Below are 22,945 nucleotides of genomic sequence, written 5' to 3' on the forward strand. Positions count from 1 at the left end.
AAATATTCAGGGTTAGTCCACAGACTTTTCAGATTTACCAGTACAAGTTACTTTTAGAAGTCCTTATTAGAACTACATCCTGTGGCCCTGAGAGAATCTCATTTTAGCATATCATAGTCCTTTTCTACCTCGAGGAGAGGTTCACATGCCTGAATTGGACAGTCAGGGTTGTACATTCATTTCTTTACTCAGCAAACATTTCTTCAGCGCATAGTATGACCCAGGCACTGGCTATACACTGATTAATAAAAAGGATATAGTCATAGTATCATTCATATTTGTGTATCTTTGAAACTCTAGTGATCATACTGATATTGACTTCTGTATTTAATCACATTGTCTCTCTGTCTTGCTGCCTTTGAATTATGGCCGTAGTTAATTTCCATGTGGGCCAAGACCCTGTTGTTCTAAATCAGTGCAGTGGATGGTAAATTGTAGAGTCAGCCTCTTCCACATCAGGAGCCTTGCTCCTAGACGTCTCCCCTTAAGGTAATGCCAGGAGGAAGGTTGACCAGAGACTCTCGGGGTAATTTTTAATTTGAATTTTAAATGACTGTTGCACATCAAATCAGAATATGTTTTTCAGGAAAGTAACATTTTCACCAAGATATTGGGTGAGATCTAAGGTCTACTAAAGAGAGCCATTAGGTTAACCAGTTGGAGAATGATATGGAATAATAACATCTTTACACTGAAGTGATACATAATATTCCAGACAGATTTTTAAAAATTGAAAGTATAGTTTTTCTACATACAGAAGCAATTTATTATTCTGAAGACTCCTTGGAATGCCTCAGGTATAAGAATTCTTTCCCAAACTAGTAAAAAGTAATAGAGTTTAAAAGGTAAAACGTTTTGTGGTCTTTCAAGATATAAAAGTTCATGTAAAAGAAATAATGATTTTTCTTTCTAGTTTGTCAGTACATAAGAAAAAACCCAATATCCTCGGCCTTTGTAACATCTAGTTCAGGGTGTTGGCTCAGTAAAAATTAGCTCAGTTACTTGTAATGGATTTTATCTTGGTATAAATCCATAAAACAGCAACCATAGTCAGAAGCCATTCAGAGTCCATGTTGATTCAGGACAGAAGCTAGTTTTCCTTTTAGGAGACAGGGTTTAATGTATGTCAAGAAACGTAGCTAGGAATGGTTAACTTACTTATAATTAGCCCGTGACTCACTAGTCTTTGCACTTTGTAGTGTGGCTTTGTGAACATTTCTTCACCTCAGCTCCAGGCGGAGGGGTGGAGAAACTGGAATAGCTCCAGGGACTTCCAAGTATGGGTTTCAGATTTCACCCAGGCTTTGCAGCACTTAGTGAAAGGACCTGCCTCTAGCTAGCCTCCTGCCTCAGCCACAGGCATTCCTGCTGCCACTGGCTACCTGAGCCTGTTGACTACTACTGTTCACTTTACCAGATGTAGCAAGACCCCAAAGATGAAAAACTCTGGGGCAGTTATTTATTCAATAAATACTGTTGAGCTCCTGCTATATTCCAGGCAGCGTTCTAGAGTTACAGCAGCGATCTCTGCCCCCATGGGGAGAGACAAACAATAAGTAAAAATATGCGTATTATTAGGAGGCAAAAGAACCTATGGAATCAGGGAAGTGACTTTTGAGTGAAGATCTGAATGATTGTAGGAAGCCAGCCAAGCCATTTTGGGGGTTGGGGGAGATTATTTCAGGCAACTAGAACAGCAAGTATGAGAGTGTGCCTATTGTTTGAGGAATAGCACGGAGGCCAGTTCAACTCGAGCAAAGGCATGGGCTTTGTAGCCCATCATTCGGAGTAAGACGAGAAGCCCCAGGAAGGTTCTGAGCAGGGGAGCAACATGATCTGACTTAGAACTTTACAGAGTCACTCTGGCTGCGGCGTTGAGAAAAGACAGAAGTGCAGAGGCAGAGAGACCAGTTAGGAGGCTACTGTAATGATCCAGGCAAGAGGTGATGGTAGCTTGCACCAGGATGGCAGAGTGGGGTTGAGGAGAAGTGCTCAGTTATTTTGAGCATCACATATAAGGTATATTTGAATTGGAGCCAGTAGGACTTGCTGGTGGATTGGATGTGAGGTGAAAGAGATGAGGATGACCCTGAGATTGAGCAACTGGAAGGATTGGAGTTGCCAGTAATTTCTCAATTAATGGTGAAGAGTGCAGGAGACGCTGGTTGGTGGGGGAGGTGGGACGAGGCAGAGGTCAACTGCACAATTTGATACACAGGCCAGAGTTCAGAGGAGTTAGGCCTGGAGACATAAATTTGGGACAAACGAATTTTGACAGCACATAGACATAAATTCTTTCAGCACATAGATGTTATTTAAAGTCATGACATTTAATGAGATTACTTCAAAAAACAAAAAAAGTATAGATAGAGAAAAAGAGAAGAGGCCCAGGGAGTGAGCTGTCTGGAAGATAGGAACTGAAAGAGTAGGATGATGACAGCAATTATAAATAATTGAGCGCTTATACTTTGTCAAACAATGTGCTAGGTGCTTTTATACACTTTTTCCAGTTCCCAAAATTGTCCACATCTGACAGATGAGAAAACTGAGGTTTGCCCAAAGTCTCACAGTTGGTAAGTGGGAGAGCCAGGATTCAGATTCAGGTGGGTTTCACTGTACAGCTTTATGTACATTCTCACTGTGCCACAGTGAAGTGCCAGCGTGTTTTGACTTAAGGAGGGATTGCTTGACCTCTGAGAGTGGGTGGTAGGAAGCAACAGTTGGAAAACTCAGATCTGCAAGTGCTCAAGGTGGAAGGGGATCCCAACTGACTCTTGCCAACTTACTTCCAAAATAATTTATGCCAACAATAACATTTTTAGTACTCTCATTGGTTGAAAACTATTTGCTAAATTACATATATCTGTGGATTTAAGAGCATATATGTATGTATTGACATATATATTTTTTAAATATTTAATCCTTCCTCACAGATATACTTTTGACTATTGGCTTATCATGAAGTTACTTAAGTTTCCAAAGTGTTTACTCATTCATACTAGTAACATCCCCAAGCTGCTCACGGTTTCCAGTTTCTCTATTTGAACGCTCACCTAACTCACCTTTAAGTTCATCATAAGGTTTAAACTCTAAAACATCTTGAATGCTTCTCACAGCCCTGTCCATTTAGAACATTTACATCCTTCAAAGTATATCTGATCCCCCCAGCACCTCTTATTTTCCTGTATTCCAGTCTTTATTTTTTTTACAGTGCTCTCAGACTCTTTTCTCTGTGTTTCTGCCTTCCCCTATCCCAGTCAGTTGTCTTTTCATTAGTCCATAGTCTCTTCCTTTACTGGGGAACTTACTTTTTGATCTTAAGTATCTGTCTTCTCCCTCATTTCCAGACCCTCTTCCCACTTAGCTGGAGGCTGTTGCTGTATTGATATCCCTTGAGTTACTTTAACCTTAATGATAGGGTCTTCTTTACAACTCCTCCTAATTAACCCTTAGGCTGAGAGGCAGCTGCACTAAGAGTGGAAACCACATTCCTAGTCAAGGAATTTCTTGAATTCCTACTGTGTGCTAGGTAACTGGGTACAAAGGAAAAGGAGCAGCCAGTCAAGTGAAGGAAGAGCTTTAAGAAAGAGAAAGTGACTGTGTCCAAAAGCTACTGAGAGGCCAAGTAAGATGAAGTCTCAGAAATGACCATTGGATTGGATGACCTTGTCAAGGGCAGTTTCAGTAAAGTGATAACAAAGGGATAAAAGCCTTATTGGAATGGATTAAAGATAGAGTGAGAGGTAAGGAAATAGAGGCATTGAGTATTTGGCTTGCTCAAGTCTTTCAAAGCAGAAGTTGTTTGTAAGATGGGAAACAGGACTTCCCTGGTGGCACAGTGGTTGAGAATCTGCCTGCCAATGCAGCGGACACAGATTCGAGCCCTGGTCCGGGAAGATCCCACATGCCACGGAGCAACTAAGCCCGTGTGCCACAACTACTGAGCCTGCGCTCTAGAGCCCGCAAGCCACAACTACTGAGTCCGCGTGCCACAACTACTGAAGCCCGCGTGCCTAGAGCCCGTGCTCCACAGCAAGAGAAGCCACCGCAATGAGAAGCCCACGCACCGGAACAAAGAGTAGCCCCCGCTCACCGCAACTAGAGAAAACCCGTGTGTAGCAACGAAGACCCAATGCAGCCAAAAATAAATAAATAAATAAAATTTTTTAAAAGATGGGAAACATTCATAGGCTCATGAGACTGATGGTTAGAGTGGGCACACTGAAGAGCAGGAGAGGGAGGGCCTAATTGCCGAAACAAAGTCTTTGAGGGGTCAGGAGGGAGTGGATCAGTGAACCAACAGAGAGAGAGATTGGCCTGTTATCAGAGTAGAGACAGTTCTTCCATTCTAACGAGGGAAAGCAGAGCAGATGGTTACAGATGCAGGTAGGATGGTAGATTTGATGGTGAAAAGATGAAGAAACAGGCTTAGAGAGCTTAAGTAACTTTCCCAAGATTATATAGCTAGTTAGTGGCAGAGTCAGGATTCAAAAAAAAGCACAGCCTGTGCTTTTAACTTGTAAGCTCTCCTGCCCTCTGCCTCGCATCTAGCATGTGCCCAATATATATGACCACCATCAACTCATTAAACATGGGAGTACCTCTTGTGCCCCACGTACAGAGCTGTGCTGGAGATTGGACGTGGTCTTTGCCCTCAAGCTTTCAGTGTAATAAAAGGAGGTAAACAAGTATAATAAAGTAACAGGTAAGATGAGAGGGATATTTGCATGGTGCTCTGGAAAATAGCAAGAACTGTGGGAATCAGAGAGCGTCACTGGGGCAGAGTCTTAGAAAGTGAGGAGGAGTTGATCATCAGGCTGGAGGAACCACATGGGCAGTTACAGAGATACTGTGAAAAGTTTAGGTAATTACCTGTTCTTACTAGATTTTTTTTTTTTTTTTACTGTCTCCTCTCTTTTGTTCCTTTACCTTTCCTCTACTTTCTGCCTCTTTTCTCTCATCCTTCAAATCCTGCTGCCCCATCTTCACTTCTAGCATTATGTTCGGAGAATTTCTATCCACGGATGGTCATTGTAGCTGATCACCCACCCTGTAGTAACAAGTAACAAACATCATGGCAGAGTGCGGCTCAGGGCTTTTGAAGAGGGCCTGTGGAATGTGACTGTTGTATCAAGTGAAAGGGAAGATAACTGTCTACAAAGCTGTCTTTCACCAGTAGGACTAGGACTGAGAAAAATACGAAAGTTATTCCTCCTTTATGCTCCTCCTTCCCTTGGGCCACATTTCTTTGCACACAGATTTATCACATGAAAAGAGCAACCCATTCACGGCTTTTGATTAGCTCTGGGTCTCAGTAATGAGGCAAACCTGAGGCAGTTTACATTTTTATACAGGCTATATCTTTAAAGTCCCACAGGCAGTAGGGCTTAGAAAAAGAGAAGAGGGGGTGAGGTGGGGAGAGGGGAGCTCCATATTATAACCAGCTATTCACTCTCCACTCATCCAAAGATCATTTCTTTTTACCTTTGTGTAACCTTTACTACTGGATTGTTTTATAACTAGTATCCTTCTTACCTGTAACTTATCCTCTTTTTATCTGTTCTCTTGGTCGATTTACTAGGTGTGTTTCTTATCATGCTAGCTTTATCAAAGACTTTAAGTTGCCAAAGGAAACTCTGTTTTCCATAACAGTTAAGGAAAGATATATCTTTACTTTTAACTTAGAAATAAGTAAGATCGTAGAATTTTAGATTTAAAGTGGCAGAGAAACTGTTAACTTCTTCATTTTACACATAAGAAAACTGACAGCCAGAGAAGTTAAGCATAGCTACAAACTGGTTATTAGCAGAAATTGAACTTCTAGAAGCTAGCTGTCCTAATTCCTCCTCCCGTGTGCCCTCTTTTACACTGTTCCTCTGTATAACTCATAGTCAAAACTGTCCTCCCAAATTACGTTGTCATCCTATTGGTTTGTGAACCAAATCACAGTCTTTATTGGGTTTAGGCAGTAGGTTTTAGATGATTGAGCCAGTCGATACTGGACAGTCTTTCTGTTACTGTGCTGGTACCAGTGCTCATCGCAGTTGGGTGGTGAGGATCAGCACTGGGGCAGGGTGGAAGTAGGCCAAGACTGGAGACAAAGACGGAACGGCAGCGTGGGGCGAGGTGTGTGCACACTTGCCTCGGCAGTGGTCCACCCCTGAATTAGACCATGATAGAGTGTACTTGTTTGTTTACTTGGTTTGAGGGAAATTAAGGCTTTCCTATGTTTCTGAGATACTCCTCTGAGTCTAGTGCCGTGAAGTCAGACAGATCTGGATTCAAATTATGGCCCCTCCTTGTACTGGTTTATGTGATCTTGGACAGGTTTTTCAAAGTCTCAGAGATTCTTTCTTTATCTGTGGTAAAATAAAGATAATATAATATCCTCCTTACAGTTAGTGAAGATCAAAGAACATTTATATCAACTTCCTAGCCCCTCATCCTGATCCTGGCACTTAATACACACTTGACAACACGGCAGCTGCCAGGGCTGTTGCTACTACTGCAACAGAACTATGGAACAAAAACCTTTGCATGAAAATCAGATTTAACAATCTAGAGGTTCATTCAGTAACTATTAGTGTAGAGCCTAAAAGGTGTGTAACAGCACATTAGGTATTTGAGGAAAGGAAAAAGGAGTTGCGAGGAAAATAGAAGCACGGATTTTTAAAACTGAAGGAATCAAAGATGTCATTGAGGCCAGCTGCCTCATTTTATAGCTGGGTCGGTTGAGTCCCAGAGAGAATAAGTGGTTTACCCAAGAGTAAACATCTCATTATTGACAAAGCATATAACCCTGGTCTCCTTAGGGTATGTTACATTGTTTCACAAATAGGGATTAGATAAAAGTTCAAGAATACTTGATAGATGACCAGATAGCTGAAAGAGTAATCTTACTAAAGACTCTCTTAGCATGTCACTCCCCTATTCAGAAACCTTCAGTGACTCTTTATTATCCATTGAATAAAATAAGTGGCATTCGAGTCCCTTGGGATCTGCTGCAACCTACCCCAGCATGATCCCTGTTACTTTTTCCACATGTATTCTTTCAGAGTGTTCCCCATTACCTAGTTCTCCATATGTGGAAAGTCTTTGGAAACCCTGGCTATGCTTGAAGGCACAGCTCAAATGCTACCACTTCCATGAAACATCCAGTTGTCCCACCAGGGACTTCTGCTTTGTTGCCATTGCCATTGCTGTTTGTTACAGCACTTTTCACATGCAATCTTACTTGATAGTGTGTTGCTCCTGCATCGTAAGAGACAGAGACCAACTTCATCCTTTTCTCTTCCACAGTGCTTCACATAAAATAATCTAATGTTTGATGAATTCACAATGGTACTTTTATACCCACCTTTCTGATTTCCAGCCTCATTCTCCAGTTCCTAAATATGCTATATGAATTAGATGGAAAAGAGATTTAGGAGATGAATGGTTTTGATGCTTCTCTGGCATGACAAGTATCAAGGAAAGTGTGAAAGCATACATAACTGTATTCCTCTGGGAAAGAGTTTTTACACTATAAAATTACCCATACACCAGATCAGAATAAAAGACGTACTTTTTCTTTCCTGAGTGGAATAAGCCAGTGTGTCCGCAGACAGGAGCTTGAACAGCTTGTGATTTGAGTATACACTAACGGGTAACCTGAATCCCATGAAAGCAAAGCTCTCAAAGGCGGAAGAGTCCTGCCTCTAACTAAAGGGAAGGGAGTCCCGAAGAGTTTCAGATGTCCAAGGAGAGTAGAAAGCCAAACTCGGAGGACAGGTAGTGGAGGTCCCGTTTGAGCTGCACATGAAGGCATTTATTCATACCCCTGATTGATTACTGAAGGATTAAAGAGGCAGATGAGACGGTTACATGATCTTACCTCGGGCTTTGAAAGGGGGCTGTTTCTCTTTCACTCTGCTTTTTCTGCAAAAAAATGCTTCTTACCTTCAGCTCATAAAGCAGCCAAGCCAGTTTGACCAGCTTGAGGGAAACACCAAACAAAGCTGCCAACTCCAATCACGTGAACGCCTAGTTACTAATTACCTTCTGGGCTCCCTGGGGAAAGATAGAGCAGCTCACTGATTGGATCCTGAGGTCGAAATAACCTCACATCTCCCCGTGCTCCAACTGGAGTAGCAAGAAGAACGTTTAAAGTGCTTTGGGAGACATTTTAAGACACTTTAAGGAGGACAGATTCAGCCTTAGGCTACACTGCACCTGTCCACATCTCAGCTCAACCCAGGCCCATGGAAGAGAGCGATAAAGCGTGTGTCTTTGAGCACAGTGAATATGTGTGAAACCCACGAGATGAGGAAAGAAAGAGAACTGGAGGAGAAAGGGCACTGGAGCTCCAGCTGGGAGTGTGAAGATTGCAGGAGTCTACAGAAAAGGGACCTTACAGCGCTGGATGGACTTTACAGAGGAGGTGACTTGGATTCCAGATACCAGACCACAGGGCAGAATCGGCCCTACAGAAAAAGGCATTGTGGATACTGGAATTTTGAGCAGAGTGAACCAAGCTGTATGGACAATGAGGAAGCAAAGGAAAGTAGAAAGGACTGTATGTACCACGGAAGTGTGACTCCAGGCTGTAATGATTATAAGAATTCAGAAAACGTAGATTATGGGAATCCAAACCCTGCGACTAAGGATGATTGGTTTGCAGGAAGCCCAGATGTAACCTGGGAAGCTGGAGGATATGGGGAGACGAATGGCTGCGTAAATCGTAAGAATCTGGATCGTAATGCTGAGGACTCTAAAGAAACTGGACAATGGACTGGCTACAGGGGTTTGGATGATTCTGTGGAGAATTTTGGTCAGCCTCAACACCGGCATATAGACCGTAGGAATTTTAATTACAATCTTGAGGATTGTAAAGAAACTAATTTTTATTATAGAGACCTCAATGATTTATATCACGTTCCTGGGAATTATACTAATGGTCAGTCTGCGGACTTCCCAGACTTGAATGGTGTCAGTGAAGGTAATGAATTTGTCAAATACTGTGACAGGGACAGGAATGTTTATCAAAATGATAAAATCGATCTCAAAGTGAAGACTCATGCCGGGGATCAGAGTAATTTTGATATGGAGAATAGAGGCTCTGATACTCTATTTGCAAACTGTGAATATAAATTTCAGAATTACAGAGGAACAGATTCTCTCCACCAAATGAAGACTTTGGAGTGTAATGGCATTGACAGACTAGGAATGATGGCACCTGGGAGCAGAGGGGTCATCCCGGAGGGTCTGTGGAATCAGGGGACCAGGGGGAACCAAGGAGAACATCATCGTGGCATTCCTTGGGGCACTTCATTAGAGAAGAATAGCTGGCATTTAGAGGAAGAGAGAAAATTAAATGGCCGGGAGACTTGGAAAAGGAATAGCTGCTTCCGCAGCACAGCACCCAGCACCCTGAGACGCTCAGAATTTGTGCAAAACAGGAAGAGAGCCCAAGGTATGAACTCAGCCAGGCTTCTTAGAGGATAAGACCTGGAAATAGATAAAAGGGGTGATGGTTCTACCAGGTACCAGGTACATTTGTATACTTAAGGAACCTGGCCCCCAAAATTCTTATTAAGTGTATCTTGAGTGAGAACAGCCTTAGAGATTTAATTCTTCTGGGTGGCACGTCACAGAGCGAGAGTGTGCATAGTGCTGTAAATTTGCGACGTGGCTTTCAAAATCAGACTGTCGTCATGGGAACTCTCCTTTACCTTTCTTGGTTTTTGTCAGGGTCTCTAATCCCAGGTATCTTTCCTTTTTTACTTTAATATCTTTTGTTTGTCTTATGGAGATGGCAAGTTCTTTACCAGGGCACCAAGTGAAAATTTTTTTTCCTGGCGTCTTCTTTCTCTCAATCCCTGCGCTTTAGACATTAGGGGGAAGGAAGACTTAACTTGTTTTATAGTTTGTTCATTCCTTGACATTCAGGAATCTTAAGTGAATGGTGAGCACTAAAACCCTTGTGGAAATGAGAAGATTATTTATATTCTTCATGGTGCTTTGTACATGTTAGGTATTCAGATGGCTTCATCTCACTGAGCTTTAACTAAGGTATCTGTAAAATGGGGATATTAAGAGTCTTTAATCATTAGAGGTTCTTTCTTTCTTGCCAGTTTGTCTTCTCTTCTCCAGGTCTCAAATGAACTATGTTTATTTTATTTTGTTGTTGTTCCTGTTAAATCTTTAATTTTTTTTTTTTTTAATATGTGTTATACTCATGCCAAGCAGACTTTCTGGTTTTGGCCAATTCGGGGGGAGTCCAGCATATGATGATAGGAGAAGGATTAGAGTCAGAAAATGTGAACGTTCTGGAAAATCCATGTCACACCTTCCTCCCAAGTGAAGCTTTCTCATCCAGGTCTCCTTCAGAATAGGCCCACCGGTTAGATTTGTGGTGGGGGCCACTGAAAACATAAGTCCCTGGTGTGATTCTGGAACTGCCAGTGGTTTATCCAGTGGTCTTTCAACACAGGCTTGACTTAACTTGAATTTCCAGGGCACCATTTTGGACAAAGCAGGCTTTCTACCTGTATTTATAAAGATAAAAATGAAACCCGGCTTTAGTTGGGAGGCTGAGATATTTAGCAGCTAGGTGTTTTTTCCTAGGTGCATTTTTGCTCTGAAATGATAGGGATTGGATGACTTCTAAATTCCTTCCAGCTCAAAAAAAAATCTGATTCTGTGATTCCTTAGGTTAGTTTTTGCATCATTCCTTTTCGCTTCCCCCACAGTCATTCCTTAGATGAACTTTGTTTCCTATCTTTAGTTCCTTATTGTATTAAGCCTCCTAATTGTGTTTATTCTGTTTGACTTAGGAGTCAAACCCTTCTCTCTGGAGTGTTGTAATATGCCCTATGAGCTCTCTGAAATCAGCTCAGTTCCACCTTACACCATTTCCATTTTTACAACTCTCTCTCCACTTGAGGACTTAACTTTTGATAGTATATTCATATTGACACCCCTTTTTATACCGCTAATATCCTCCTTGACTTGTAACAAAATCTTAGCCTGTCCCAGAGATCTTTTCATTTTCTGATGTTCTTTGCTAGCTGTTTTACAGCACATGTGCCACTGCCCTTCCTGAAAGTTACACAGTCACAACAGTTGATTACAGAAAGGAAACAGGCTTTGGAGTTGGTCTTCTGCCTTGAATTCACATCTCAGCTCCACCATTTACTAATAGTGTAACTTTAGACAAATTACTTAGCTTCTCCGAGCTTTGGATTTCTTATTTGTAAAATGAAGATGATCATACCTGTCTCATAGTGAGATAATATAAATAAAACACTTAATCACATGTCTGGAACATAGTAGGTGCTCATAAGTTATGATTTCTTCATCTTTTATCTACCCACCTCTCTTCCCCCTTACAAGTCCTTCCCCTACCCCGACTGTCACTGCATGGTCCCTGCCCTGCTGAGATCCAGATTGACACCCCCCCCCCCACAACTGGACAGACATCTGCCCTCGGACCCTGTGTTTGCAGGTGTAATTATCCAAGTGGAATGCCCATGCCTTCCTCTCTCCCACTCTTCCCCACCCTCCACCTGCTGCATCTGAGAAACAAAGCGCTGTTCAGTGCCTGCTCCTCGACCATCTCCCAGGCTAGAAACCAAGTTGTTCTGCCAGGATTTTTACTTCCCCTCACCTGTCGTATCAGTTTCTCCTGTGAAGGCCTCAAGCTTAGATTTTTGTTAGGGCAGGTTTGTTATGGTTTTGCCCTTAGTCCTAGGGTGTGGCTCCTCGTCCTGGGAGGTGGGCCTTACTCCTAAGGTGCAGCTCTGCAGAGGTTTCTAAGTAGAACACTGGACATATTTATTGAACTTCCTAATTTGAAGGGACTCAGATTTCAAACTGTCTTCCCAGCTGCAGAGAGTTTTGAATATCTGCCGCGCTCTTTAGCCTCCAGCTGTTATCGCTTTCTGCTGGGTTCCCTGGAGTCTCATCACTGCGTGCACAGTTCAAGGATTTGAAGGGAATTTCTGCATAGATTTTGGGGCTGTCCTCTCTGCAGCTTCCTCTTTTGCAGGATTTCTCCCTTAATATCAAGCCACTTCAGAGCCCCAGAACCTTTTTGACTCTGCAACCCAATGAGATTACCACTTGTTGGCTCTCAGTTTTTGCTTTATTCTCCAGCATGCTGAAAGACTAGGGATTGCCTTGGGGTAGGGGGAGGAGGTATCAGGTAAATAGGGATCTTACCTAGTTTTCTATCCATGTTTCGAGTCGTATCCCCTCCAGTTTCTGGCTGCTTTTGGTGGCTTTCTAGTGTCTTCACACAGTTATTTAAAAAAAAAAATCTTGTCCAGAGTTGCTAATAATTTTCAATAGGGAGGTTAGTACAGTGTAGGTTACTCTACCATTACTAGACCAAAAGTCAACACTAGGATTTTACACTTGCTAATAACATAAATAGTTATGATGGGAAGGGGACCTGGTGCTTCAAATTCCATGTTAACTAGGTTAATTTAAGTGATATTAAGATATCTAAATGAAGAACTCTTACAGAGAGAAATAGGAAGCTGGAATTCAGATGTGAGTTAAGGCTAATGGTTCAAGGTTGGAAGGCTACAACACAAAATCCTCTTACATTATTACTAGAAGGAACCTGACATTTCAACAAGTCCAGTATTTTATACATGTGGGTAACCACCCGTGATTGGGTTTTGAAGTCTATTTAGTGGGTTACAACTAGCATTTTTTGAAAAATAAAATAGAAATGAATAGAAAGTTTCAAGTACATCTCATGTAGTAAAAGTAAGCATTTAATACTTCTGAGTGTGTGTATATACACATACATACATGGATTAGATAAATGTATGTATGTATCTACTGAACCACAATGTAAAATGTGAGTCACAGTATGAAAAAATACTTAAATCCCACTCACTCAGTTTATAAATGAAGAGACAGAGCTCAGAGAATTTGAACCGTGTGGCCAAGGTAACTGGTCAATCCTTAGACCAGGAATAGAAACTGGGTCTCTTGATGCCCAGACCAGTGCTTTTACTACAGCACCACAGTTAAAGCCGGAAGTGCAGGTTTAGGTTCATTTCAAATAAATGAACTTAGAAGAACAGAAAAGTATTGTGTTAGGGGAGCCAGAGAAGGGCTTCGAATGGATTGGGTTCAACTGTGTTACATGCGGCAAAGCTATGAGAGGATGTGTTCTAAGTAAAGACCTTTGCATTTGGGACATGAGGTGAGGAATAGGAGCAACAGAGACACAAGGCATATTACGGGGAGTTTAGGAGGGAAGTGGTGATGAGGGATATATAGTCATCTCTTGGTATCTGTATCTGCGAGGGGTTGGTTCCAAGACCAACACCCTACCCCCACCCTCACACCCTTGCAGATACCAAAATCCACAGATGCTCAAGTCCCTTCGATAAAATGGCATAGTATTTGCAGGTAACGTAATGCACATCCTCCCATATACTTTAAATCATCTCAATTACTTATAACACCTAATACTCTGTAAATGGCTGTAAATACAATGTAAATACTGTGTAAACAGTTGCCAGTGTAGCAAATTCAAGTTTTGCTTTGGAACTTTCTGGATTTTAAAAATATTTTCGCTCTGCAGTTGGTTGAATCGGCAGATGCAGAACCTGTGGATACAGAGGGCCTACTGTAAAAGCGATTCCTTAAAAGTTTGGACAGTAATTGCAGTGGAGCAAGAAAATCTTCTTGTTTTGTTTTTCTCCCAAGATAAAAACCTGCGCAGATTTGAAGGCATTTTTCCCAGTGTTACACAGATAGTTCAAAGTTTTTAAGACTCTCAGAGTCAAGGTTTCTTTTCATTGCAAGTATGTGAATATATCTCTGTAGCTATAGTCTGTATTCAAACTACTGGAATAAAATATCTGCCAGTCAATCCAAGACATTAGCTTTTTTTTTTTTTTAATATTTATTTATTATTTATTTGGTTACATTGAGTCTTAGATGTGGCACACGGGATCTTCATTGTGGCATGCGGGATCTTTCATTGCGGCATGCGGAATCTTTCATTGCGGCACACGGGCTTCTCTCTAGTTGTGGCATGTGGGCTCCAGAGCACGGGGGCTTAGTTGCCTCACAGCATGTGGGATCTTAGTTCCCTGACCAGGGATTGAACCCGCATCCCCTGCATTGGAAGGCGGACTCTTAACCACTGGACCACAAGGGAAGTCCCCAAGGCATTAGCTTTGTATCCTTCTTAATTTCATAGGCTGATTACAAGCCATGCGTATAGCAGGTGCCAAGAGGTCTCTGCCCCTTCAGAGACCAGGGGCCTGTTCCTAGGAATTAACTGGGCAGTAACAAAAGTTCAGCAGAATGAACTGTGACATTTCATCATCAGCAGTAGTAATAGTGGTACCACTTTAATTTACATGCTTTACAGTTTTCAGAGCCCTTTTTGCAGCTTTTATTCTAATTTGGTTCTGTTTTAACAAACATGAGCCATTCACGTATCTTTATCTAACAAATTTACTGAGTACCAAACACTGTACTATGTTCTGGTTAGACAGAAACGACCTTAAGACCCTGAGGAGGGCTAAGGCTGTTGTTCTAGTACAAGTGGACTGACGCCAGGTACCCCGTGGACCAGCTATTCCCTTTCTCTGTATCCCTCTCTCACAGGCCATCTTTCCTCAAGATGTTTTTGCTGTTCTCTGAGCCTCCGCCTTGGTCTTCTCTAACCACAGACCAACACCTTCCACTTATATTTTCTACTCCTTCACTAGATTGCACATAACCATAGTTGTCCCAACACTCTCTGGGGCATTCTTGCAGCTTCTGCCTCTGTTCTGTGTAATCTGCCTGGTAGTTCTTAATTCAAATTCCCAGGAGAGAGTATAATTGACTCAGCTTGAGTTTTTTAGTTAGGCCTCATCATATGAATTAACCGTTCATTGATTAGGTATCCATCCATGGTCCAAATGGCAGTGGTGAAGGCTGGGATGGGGAATCACCTAGCTTAAATCAGAGCTCTAGGGACTGTTGATGGTGCTGATTTGGTACGTAGAAGGCTCTGGAGGTGGCAGGCTTTCTGAGGCTTGGCGAGCTCAGCCCCAGCATTTGGAAATGGGTGGAGATATCTTTTGGTTGTCACAATGGCAGGGTGCAGGGGACTACTTGCATTTATGAGGCAAGGACCAGGGACACTAAATGTCTTCAGGGTGTAGGACCATCCTACACAGTGAAGAATTGTTCTGCCCCAAATGCAAGCCGTGTCCCTAATGAGACATTGGATAAGATGAGCAAGACTTGTGCCTGCCTTCAGGAGCTCACAGTTTTGAACAGAAAGCAGCATATAAGCAAATGAATCAAATACAATTTTATAACTGCAATAAGAAGAACTATTAGGTACCTTCCCCCACCTTGGCCCTGCTACCTGTGTAACTTTGTGTAAATTATTTATTCTCTCTATGCTGCAGTTTCCTCATCAACAAAACCAGATAATGTACGTACATGATAGTATTATGAGGAATAGGTGAGTTTATAGATGTGCAAATATTTAGAATAGTGCAACAGAGCCTGGCACATAGTAAATGCTAAATAAACATGAGCTGCTATCATCATCATCATCATCATCATCATCATCAATCATACTATACCAGCACATAGATCCCATATCCCCTTTGAACGCAGTTCAACAGGTGTTTATTAACTAGTGTTTGTACTTAGCACTGTACCAAGCATTAGGGTATCCAGGGAAGGATACCTCCCCCCCACCCCTCCCCCTCACAGGAGTTTATAGATCAGTTGAAGAGACAAAATGTAAAAATATGAATAATTAAAGTACAGAAGTATCTAGCATAGACAGTTAATGCTATGGACAATCAGAAGAGGAAAAGCTCAGTTTTTACTTGAGTTAATGGAAAAGACGTTAGGAAGATGTTTGAATTTGAGCTAAAGCTTAAAGGAGTAGTGGGGTTGAGATAGGAAGAGAGAAGCAAGGAGAAAATTCCCGGTTGGGGAAAGCCTGTGAGCAAAGATGCAGAGTTGTGGTGACAAAGAGGAACACAGTGTGGGGAAGAACTAGCGTACTGAAATCTTACACACCAGATGGGAGTTTGGACCAGAACCTGAGGAAGAAGTCAGAGCTGGACCTGCACGTGGTGATTCACCCTCTGAGACGTGATCACTGACACTGTGAGTGGATGACTTCTCTGAGGATGGGAATGGCTGGGGAAAGCACAAGCGTCTGAGAACTGGGCTTAGGGGACGCCCACAGCGTGGGACAGGAGGAGGAGAGATGGGCAGGAACACTAGGGGAGGGCAGAAGAAAACCGGAGGGCGTAGAGTAGGAGAGAATGGCCAACACTTTCAGATGCCGCAGGGAAGTCAAGGATGATGCTGTGGATTTGTTGAGGAGGTTATCGGTCGACTGAAAAGGCAATATTACTGGAATAGAGTGATGACGCAGAATTACTTGCAAAGGATTTAGATGGGGGAGGGAGGTCATAGAGGGAGGGCATGAAGACCACTCTTTCAAGACCGTTCATAGAAAGAATCAAAGAGGTGTGACTGTGACTGAGGGGGACACAGAGTTGAACAAAGTTTTCGTGTATTTACTTTTTAAAATCAGGTGTCAGTGCTTGTTTGAAGATAGATGGGTAGGTAGGAAGCAAAGAAGACGGAATGAGAAAATATGTGGAGGCAAAAGGAAATAAATGAAGGGTCCTATTTTGTCAAGAGTTGGGAGATAATCGAAGCTTTAGAGAAAGTAAGGCGATGCTGCCTACTGGGATCATGTGTGGTAGTCTCAGCAAGCTAGACTGTCTGCTTTCTCCACAAGCTGTTACCTACATTATTTTTATGTAATGTTTCATCAACGGTAAAGGAATATTGCTCTGGGGAGATCCCAGGTCTCTGTAAAAGCAAAAAGATAACCAGGAAAGGCAAGAAATTGAGGTAGGATAGGAAGAGGCAGTATTCTAGGGCATTGTCATTCCTGCGGACCTGAGGATGTTGAAGGGGGGCAGTTGGGGGGGGGTGAATCCAAGCAGCTAACTTTCAGTGCCACGGCAGGCCCAGCCTTCAAAGGTATGTTGGGCTGGGAGCTCAGAAACTTGACACTCCCTCCCTAACACCACAGAGTTTTCCAATTTGATATTTCCTGAGAAACCAGAATGTGCCCGAACTGTGTAAACATCAGGCTGTCAAGTCACAGGGGTGTGACAGTGCAATGCAAGTCATTTCTGGTGGGAAGATACACATTTGTGTACATGGCCGCACAGCAGGGAGCAGGGCTAGATTCTAGATCATGGACCTCATTCCATGGTGTCAAGAAACCCCTTCAAATCATAAGCTGAGAGGAGGCAAACAGATGAAATATATTGCATTTCGTTGAATCTAAAACACCATCTATTGTAAGACACTGAATAATTTATGTAGCATTAGAAAGAAAGAAGAGGGAATTCCCCAGTGGTCCAGTGGTTAGGACTCAGTGCTTTCACTGCCAAGGGCCCGAGTTCAATCCCTGGTCTGTGGTTGGGGAACTAAGATCCCACAAGACGAGTGGCATGGCCAAAAATGAAAAAAACCATTTTTTTAAATAAAAATAAATAAATAAATTTTTAAAAATTAAAAAAAAGAAAGACTTCTAATTAGAAGACTTCATTTTTTTAAACTAGTTCCTTTTTTAAAATAATTAATTAATTAATTTTTATTTTTGGCTGCCCTGGGTCTTAGTTGCAGCACGTGGGCTTCTTAGTTGTGGCACACGGGATCTTTGTTGTGACATGCAGGATTTTTACTTGCAGCATATGGGCCCTTAGTTGCGTCATGCGGGCTCTTAGTTGTGGCATGCATGCAGGATCTAGTTCCCCAAACAGGGATCGAACCCCGGCCCCCTGCATTGGGAGCGTGGAGTCTTATCCACTGGACCACCAGGGAAGTCCCTGGAAGACTTTAATTAACATGCTATTGATTGGAAAACACATCTCCATTTCTGAAATGTTAAAATATGAAAAAGTGTGCATCTTAGCATCTACTGAAATATGGAGATGCTTCCACTTACCATTGACCTCACAGCAATACTTAGACAAAAATTATTGTAGAATTCCTCTAGTCCTTTCCTCAGTGATTTGGAGATATGGAATTCAGTTTCCTCTGCTCTCCACCCTCCGCCCCTCAGGGGAAGATTGAAACCTTATTTACCCCAGTGTCATAGGTGTGGCAGCTAAGTAGTTAAGACAAACAAAAGTTAGGATATTTAATGATTTTTTTAAAATCTTTGCATAGTGTTTATCATCACAATCATGCAGAGCAATGTGTAGGGCGCTCTAAATAATAATAATAATTGGTGCCTTCTCTTAAGTGCTGGTTGCTGTGCTACCTATTGTAGATTAGGTACAGATTAGGTATGCAGAAAAGTTCAGTAGACTCTAATCTCCATGATGGCAGTGAAGGTGGTGTTTCCAGACCCTTACATAGCGTATAGTAGGTACTCAATGAATATTTGTTATCCAGTGAAATATTCTATTTGAGGGCACAGAACATGTACATCAAAAGATAAATAGTAAGTATTATTTTGTATTGTTACTCAAGAAGTAAAGTTTAGAGAAAAGAGTAATCCAAGGACTAGAGAAGCCTTCATCTAACTGGGCTAAAAGGACAGTAGGTAAGCAGCAAAGCACAGAGACCAGCTGGGCTTGTTATGTTCAAGGAATAATAAGGAAACAAATACTTAAAATATGTTGTGCCATGTTCCATAATAGCGCAGGCCTCGGGGAGAGGAAGTGACTAACTGCCCAGGTTAGTCACTAAGTGACACACTAAGTGATACTCCTTGTGGAGCTAGTTAGAGGCTAGTGTAGTTATACCAAACCAAGAGGAGTAAGTGAAGTAACAGAGTAGGAAAGTACATAAGATTTTAGAGCCTAGAAGTAACCAAAGAGGCTCAACTGCTGTGTTATACACACCTGGAAACAACAGCCCAGAGAGGTTGTGTAACATGTCAGGTAAGATGGGGGCAGGGCTAGATCCCGGATCTTCTGACTTGTAGTCTGAGTACCTTAATTCACTGAGCCTGCTGCCCTCTCAAGATCTAGAAGCAGCTCCACATATGTCCCTAGAAATGGAAGCCAGGGGAGATATAGGGGAACAGAGTGACTATTGGGATGCCGAGAGCTCATTGAAGCCTGTACAGCATGAATGACTGGAGTCCCGGGGAAGACCCAATTTATGTTCCCTCATATTGAGGTTTTGTTTTTTTCCCCAGGTTTCAGCTAGAAAATAAGATAGTACTAACTGATATCCTAGGCTTAATCAGATTTTACCATAAAAATATTGGATCACACTTGGAAAGAATCCTTATTTTGAAAGACTGGGTTCACCCTTTTAAATTAATGTAACCAAAATACGTAATGCTTAAGTTCATTCTATTTTGTATTATTGTTTTGTTTCATGAATTTATGTCTAAGACCACCTAGTTTCACCCCACTTGGTTTGCTGTTCCTGAGCACCAGACAGATGCAATGACTTGCCTGAGATGGAAGAAAGCTTTAGAGGGCTTTTCAGCTTTCCATACTTTGCCCCATCTCCTAGCAGTCTGCTTGGTAGCTCTCTATTCAATATTTTCATATATTTTTGTAATTAAAACTTTGAACAGGATTATAACTCAGATCAACTGGTTTTTGTTTTGTTTTGTACACAGTTCTAAAAGATACATAAAATGTGAGAATAAGTGGAAGGAATAAAAGTAAACTATCTAATAGAAGCTGAAGAAAGTCTGGTTTTCTAGAATAGGATAGAAAAATAACCAGAGGGTCCTGTTAATGAGCAAAATTTGAGACATCACTGTAATGTTATTATCAAAAATGGAAATACAGTGCAGGAAACAGCCACACTCATATCAAAAAGCCATGCAACCCAGAACAGGCCTTGACATTTGATGGAAAGCACCGTCTTGAGATGCTAGTTTTCAATAGTTATTAGCTGCGTGGTCTCAGGCAAGTCATTTCATTGCTTTTTGCTCTCATTTATAAAGTGAGAGCAATAATACCTTCCTTCAAGAGACCTGGTAAATAAAACATGAGATGTGTGTCTGAAAATAAAGTTTTCATGTAAAGTTTTGTTGGCTGATTATGATCAAACTTTGCTTATTAAACAGTGATGGTTTATTTCTAATTATTATTTTACAAAAACTATCTTTGCCTTCTTGATTATTTCACTTCTGCTGCCTAAAGATTCAATAATAATAACCTCATAGTTTTAAACACCCTAACAGCACACCTTTCTAGGATTTGGTGAGCGTTCAAAAATGGTGTTTCAGAGGATCTAGTGTTAATTTCGCTATCCTGGCAGCATAAGAAGTTGCAGACTCTTGTACTCTGGGCACTTGACTCTTGTTTGCTCTTCTTTTAAAGGCCTGGGTAGGCCCTGGTAGAAGAAGGGGGAAATGGGAAGCTTTGAGCTAGGTTTCCCGAGGTGGAAACCCTCCCAGTAGGGATTGTGCTGGATGGAGGCTACTTGCCAAAATAGGCAAGGCAGTCACTGAGCAAAAGGCACAGGGAAAGTTTTTTCAGTTACTTTTGCGATTTAGGACCAAAATATAATAGATTCTTCCCTGAAGTCTGGTGATCCGGGAAGAGTCTGCTATGAGTCCTGCAGAACAGCCAGGGACCACAGTGCTGAAAGTTTAATGTTGAGCAGGATAAACTTTCTCCAAATACAAGTAACATAGGTGCTGAAGGAAAAGAAGTGGTGGGGCTGCGTGGGCCGGCTGGAGTGATGTGGTCACATGGAAAACCAGGACTTAATGATCCTCCTACTTGGCCTGGTGGGAATATGAACAAATTTACAAAGATCGCTTCCTCTCAGTTTTCTAGACAGATTGCTAAGCAGGTGGGGTTTTTTTTTGCTTTTCTTATTAGACTAGCAAATTGTTATTTCAAGTGTTTTATTACCCATTTTCTTCAGCAATTTGAAGGGATTAGGTCAGGAAAGAAATCTCGGATTATAAAAAAGCGAGGAAAGAATTTGAAAGGGATTTAACAGGGTAATTGAGAGAGGACTGAGTAGTAGAGTATTCTTGTTGTATAGCAAATGTTCTTTTTTCCACCTTATTATTCTTTGTCATATCAATATTATATGTTCACTAGAGAAAAACTAGAAAATACAGTAAGTTGAAAAGAAAAGAAAAAAATCAGAATTTTGTCACCTTCAAGACTTTTTCATTTTCAAATATGTGCATTGAAAATATTTTTCCCTTTTTAACAAAATTGCAATTCTTTCACAGACTCTTTTGTAACCTTTTTCCATTTAACAACACACATGAGACAGTGTTCTGTATTAATGAATATAAATCTGTATCTCAATGGCTGTAATAGTATTCTATTATGCAGATACACAATAATTTATTTAACAGGCCCCTTTTGGGAGAAATTTTGGTGGTTTCTAAATTTTCTTTATGCACTGATAAACATCCCTTCACTTGCACATAATTTCTGCCATTAATTGTCTGGAATACTATTGAATATTTACTGTGTATGACACTGCTAGATTTGATCTGTGTGGGGGATTATTTACATTATACTGAGTAGGGTTGTACAGCTATAATGATGTGAACATATGTATATGTGATTAAATACATAATTGTTCCCAGTCTTAATGGTGGGTGACCTGTGGCTATACAGAGGTTAAGTGTGCTTTAAAATCACATCATTTTATCATTAGCTACCAGGTGGTCACCAAAACCCACAAGGAGATTTCCAGGTCACAATTCCCAAGATTTGCCTGCCTGGAAAAAGCACTAGAGGCAGAGTAGCAATTGCAGGCTCTGGAGCCAGCGTGGGCTCACATCTTCCACATACTGGGCCAGTTACTGAATTTCTCTTCATTCATCAGTAGTGAGATGGAGACGATAGTAGGATCGTGATGAAGATTAAATAAGCCAGTATTTGTAAAGTGCCTGAACAATACTTGACACATAGAGTAAGTGCCATATAAATATGTGGTAAAATTTAAGTTTAAAAAGAGCTTCATTCGATGGTGGAGGGAAGCAACAACCCGGGAGTTAGGCACCATCCAGTAAAGCCTCAGGAGTCAATGGTGCCATCCTAGTAGCAGTGGGATGGCTCTTTACCAAAAGTTCTTCTCTCAGATTGCTTAAAATCTCACCAGTAGAGATGAATCTTGGCTAGCATGACAGTTTGTCTTAAATTACTGGCAATACATTAATAGATTCTTGTGAGATTAAAAAGTACTGATTCAGCTCAAGTCCCCATTGATCCTTCTATCCCAAATCCCAGTTCCCTCTCTGAGGCAAAACTCTCTGACAAGTTTAGTGTATTCTCTTCCCAGACCTTTTTCTGTGCACTTACATATTATATGTGTGTATATGGAAGTATGTAGAGGTTTTTGCATGTTTTCTCCCTTTTTTTCTCTCTCCTCCTCTTCTTCCACCTTCTTTTTTTAAACAAAAATGGCATGTTGTTAGGCAACTTTCTTTTCCTCACTTTCTTTTAAAATGTAAATGTTTGTGAGCTGTGAGCATGGCTCCCAATTCCAGTGAATTACTCTGTGCTGTTCTTGCTGTCCTGGGACCAGCCAGGTAAGATCTGCATTCTGACGGCTTTAGGGTAAGGTACCTAGAGTAGCAAGACCCGGGGGAAAGTGAGGCCTGTGCCTGGCCAGGGAGAGGGACTGCCTGCCGAATGAGAGGTCCTAAGGGCAGAAAAGTAGACAAATGCTGCCCCCTTTACATCTTTGCCTCTTATCATAAGACTGCTTCCCTGAAAAGAGTATCCAAAAAAACACAACATGTAGCAAGGGGTAGGAAAAAGAGATAAAACTCATGATTAAAAACTCCTGAAGTGGGCTTCCATGGTGGCGCAGTGGTTAAGAATCCGCCTGCCAATGCAGGGGACACGGGTTCGAGCCCTGGTCTGGGAAGATCCCACGTGCCGCGGAGTAACTAAGCCCGTGCGCCACAACTACTGAGCCTGCGCTCTAG

The 22,945-nt window shown here is 41.7% G+C and overlaps 1 protein-coding gene across 5 annotated transcripts in view; it reads left to right on the forward strand.

The window, feature by feature from the left end:
• The window catches only part of DNMBP (dynamin binding protein), a 112,165-nt gene that overhangs the window by 55,770 nt on the left and 33,450 nt on the right, over positions 1-22,945 (forward strand). The window contains exon 1 of one of the 5 annotated variants that reach the window (XM_061207418.1): positions 8,142-9,451. The exons of the other annotated variants lie outside the window; for them this stretch is intronic. Coding sequence (XP_061063401.1) covers positions 8,284-9,451 — 1,168 coding nt within the window. The 5' untranslated portion in view covers positions 8,142-8,283. Of the gene's footprint in view, positions 1-8,141; positions 9,452-22,945 lie in introns of those variants that run through there. 5 annotated transcript variants of the gene reach the window in all.

This window comes from Eubalaena glacialis, chromosome 1 (genome assembly GCF_028564815.1).
Source record: "Eubalaena glacialis isolate mEubGla1 chromosome 1, mEubGla1.1.hap2.+ XY, whole genome shotgun sequence".
Taxonomy (NCBI): Eukaryota; Metazoa; Chordata; class Mammalia; order Artiodactyla; family Balaenidae; genus Eubalaena; species Eubalaena glacialis.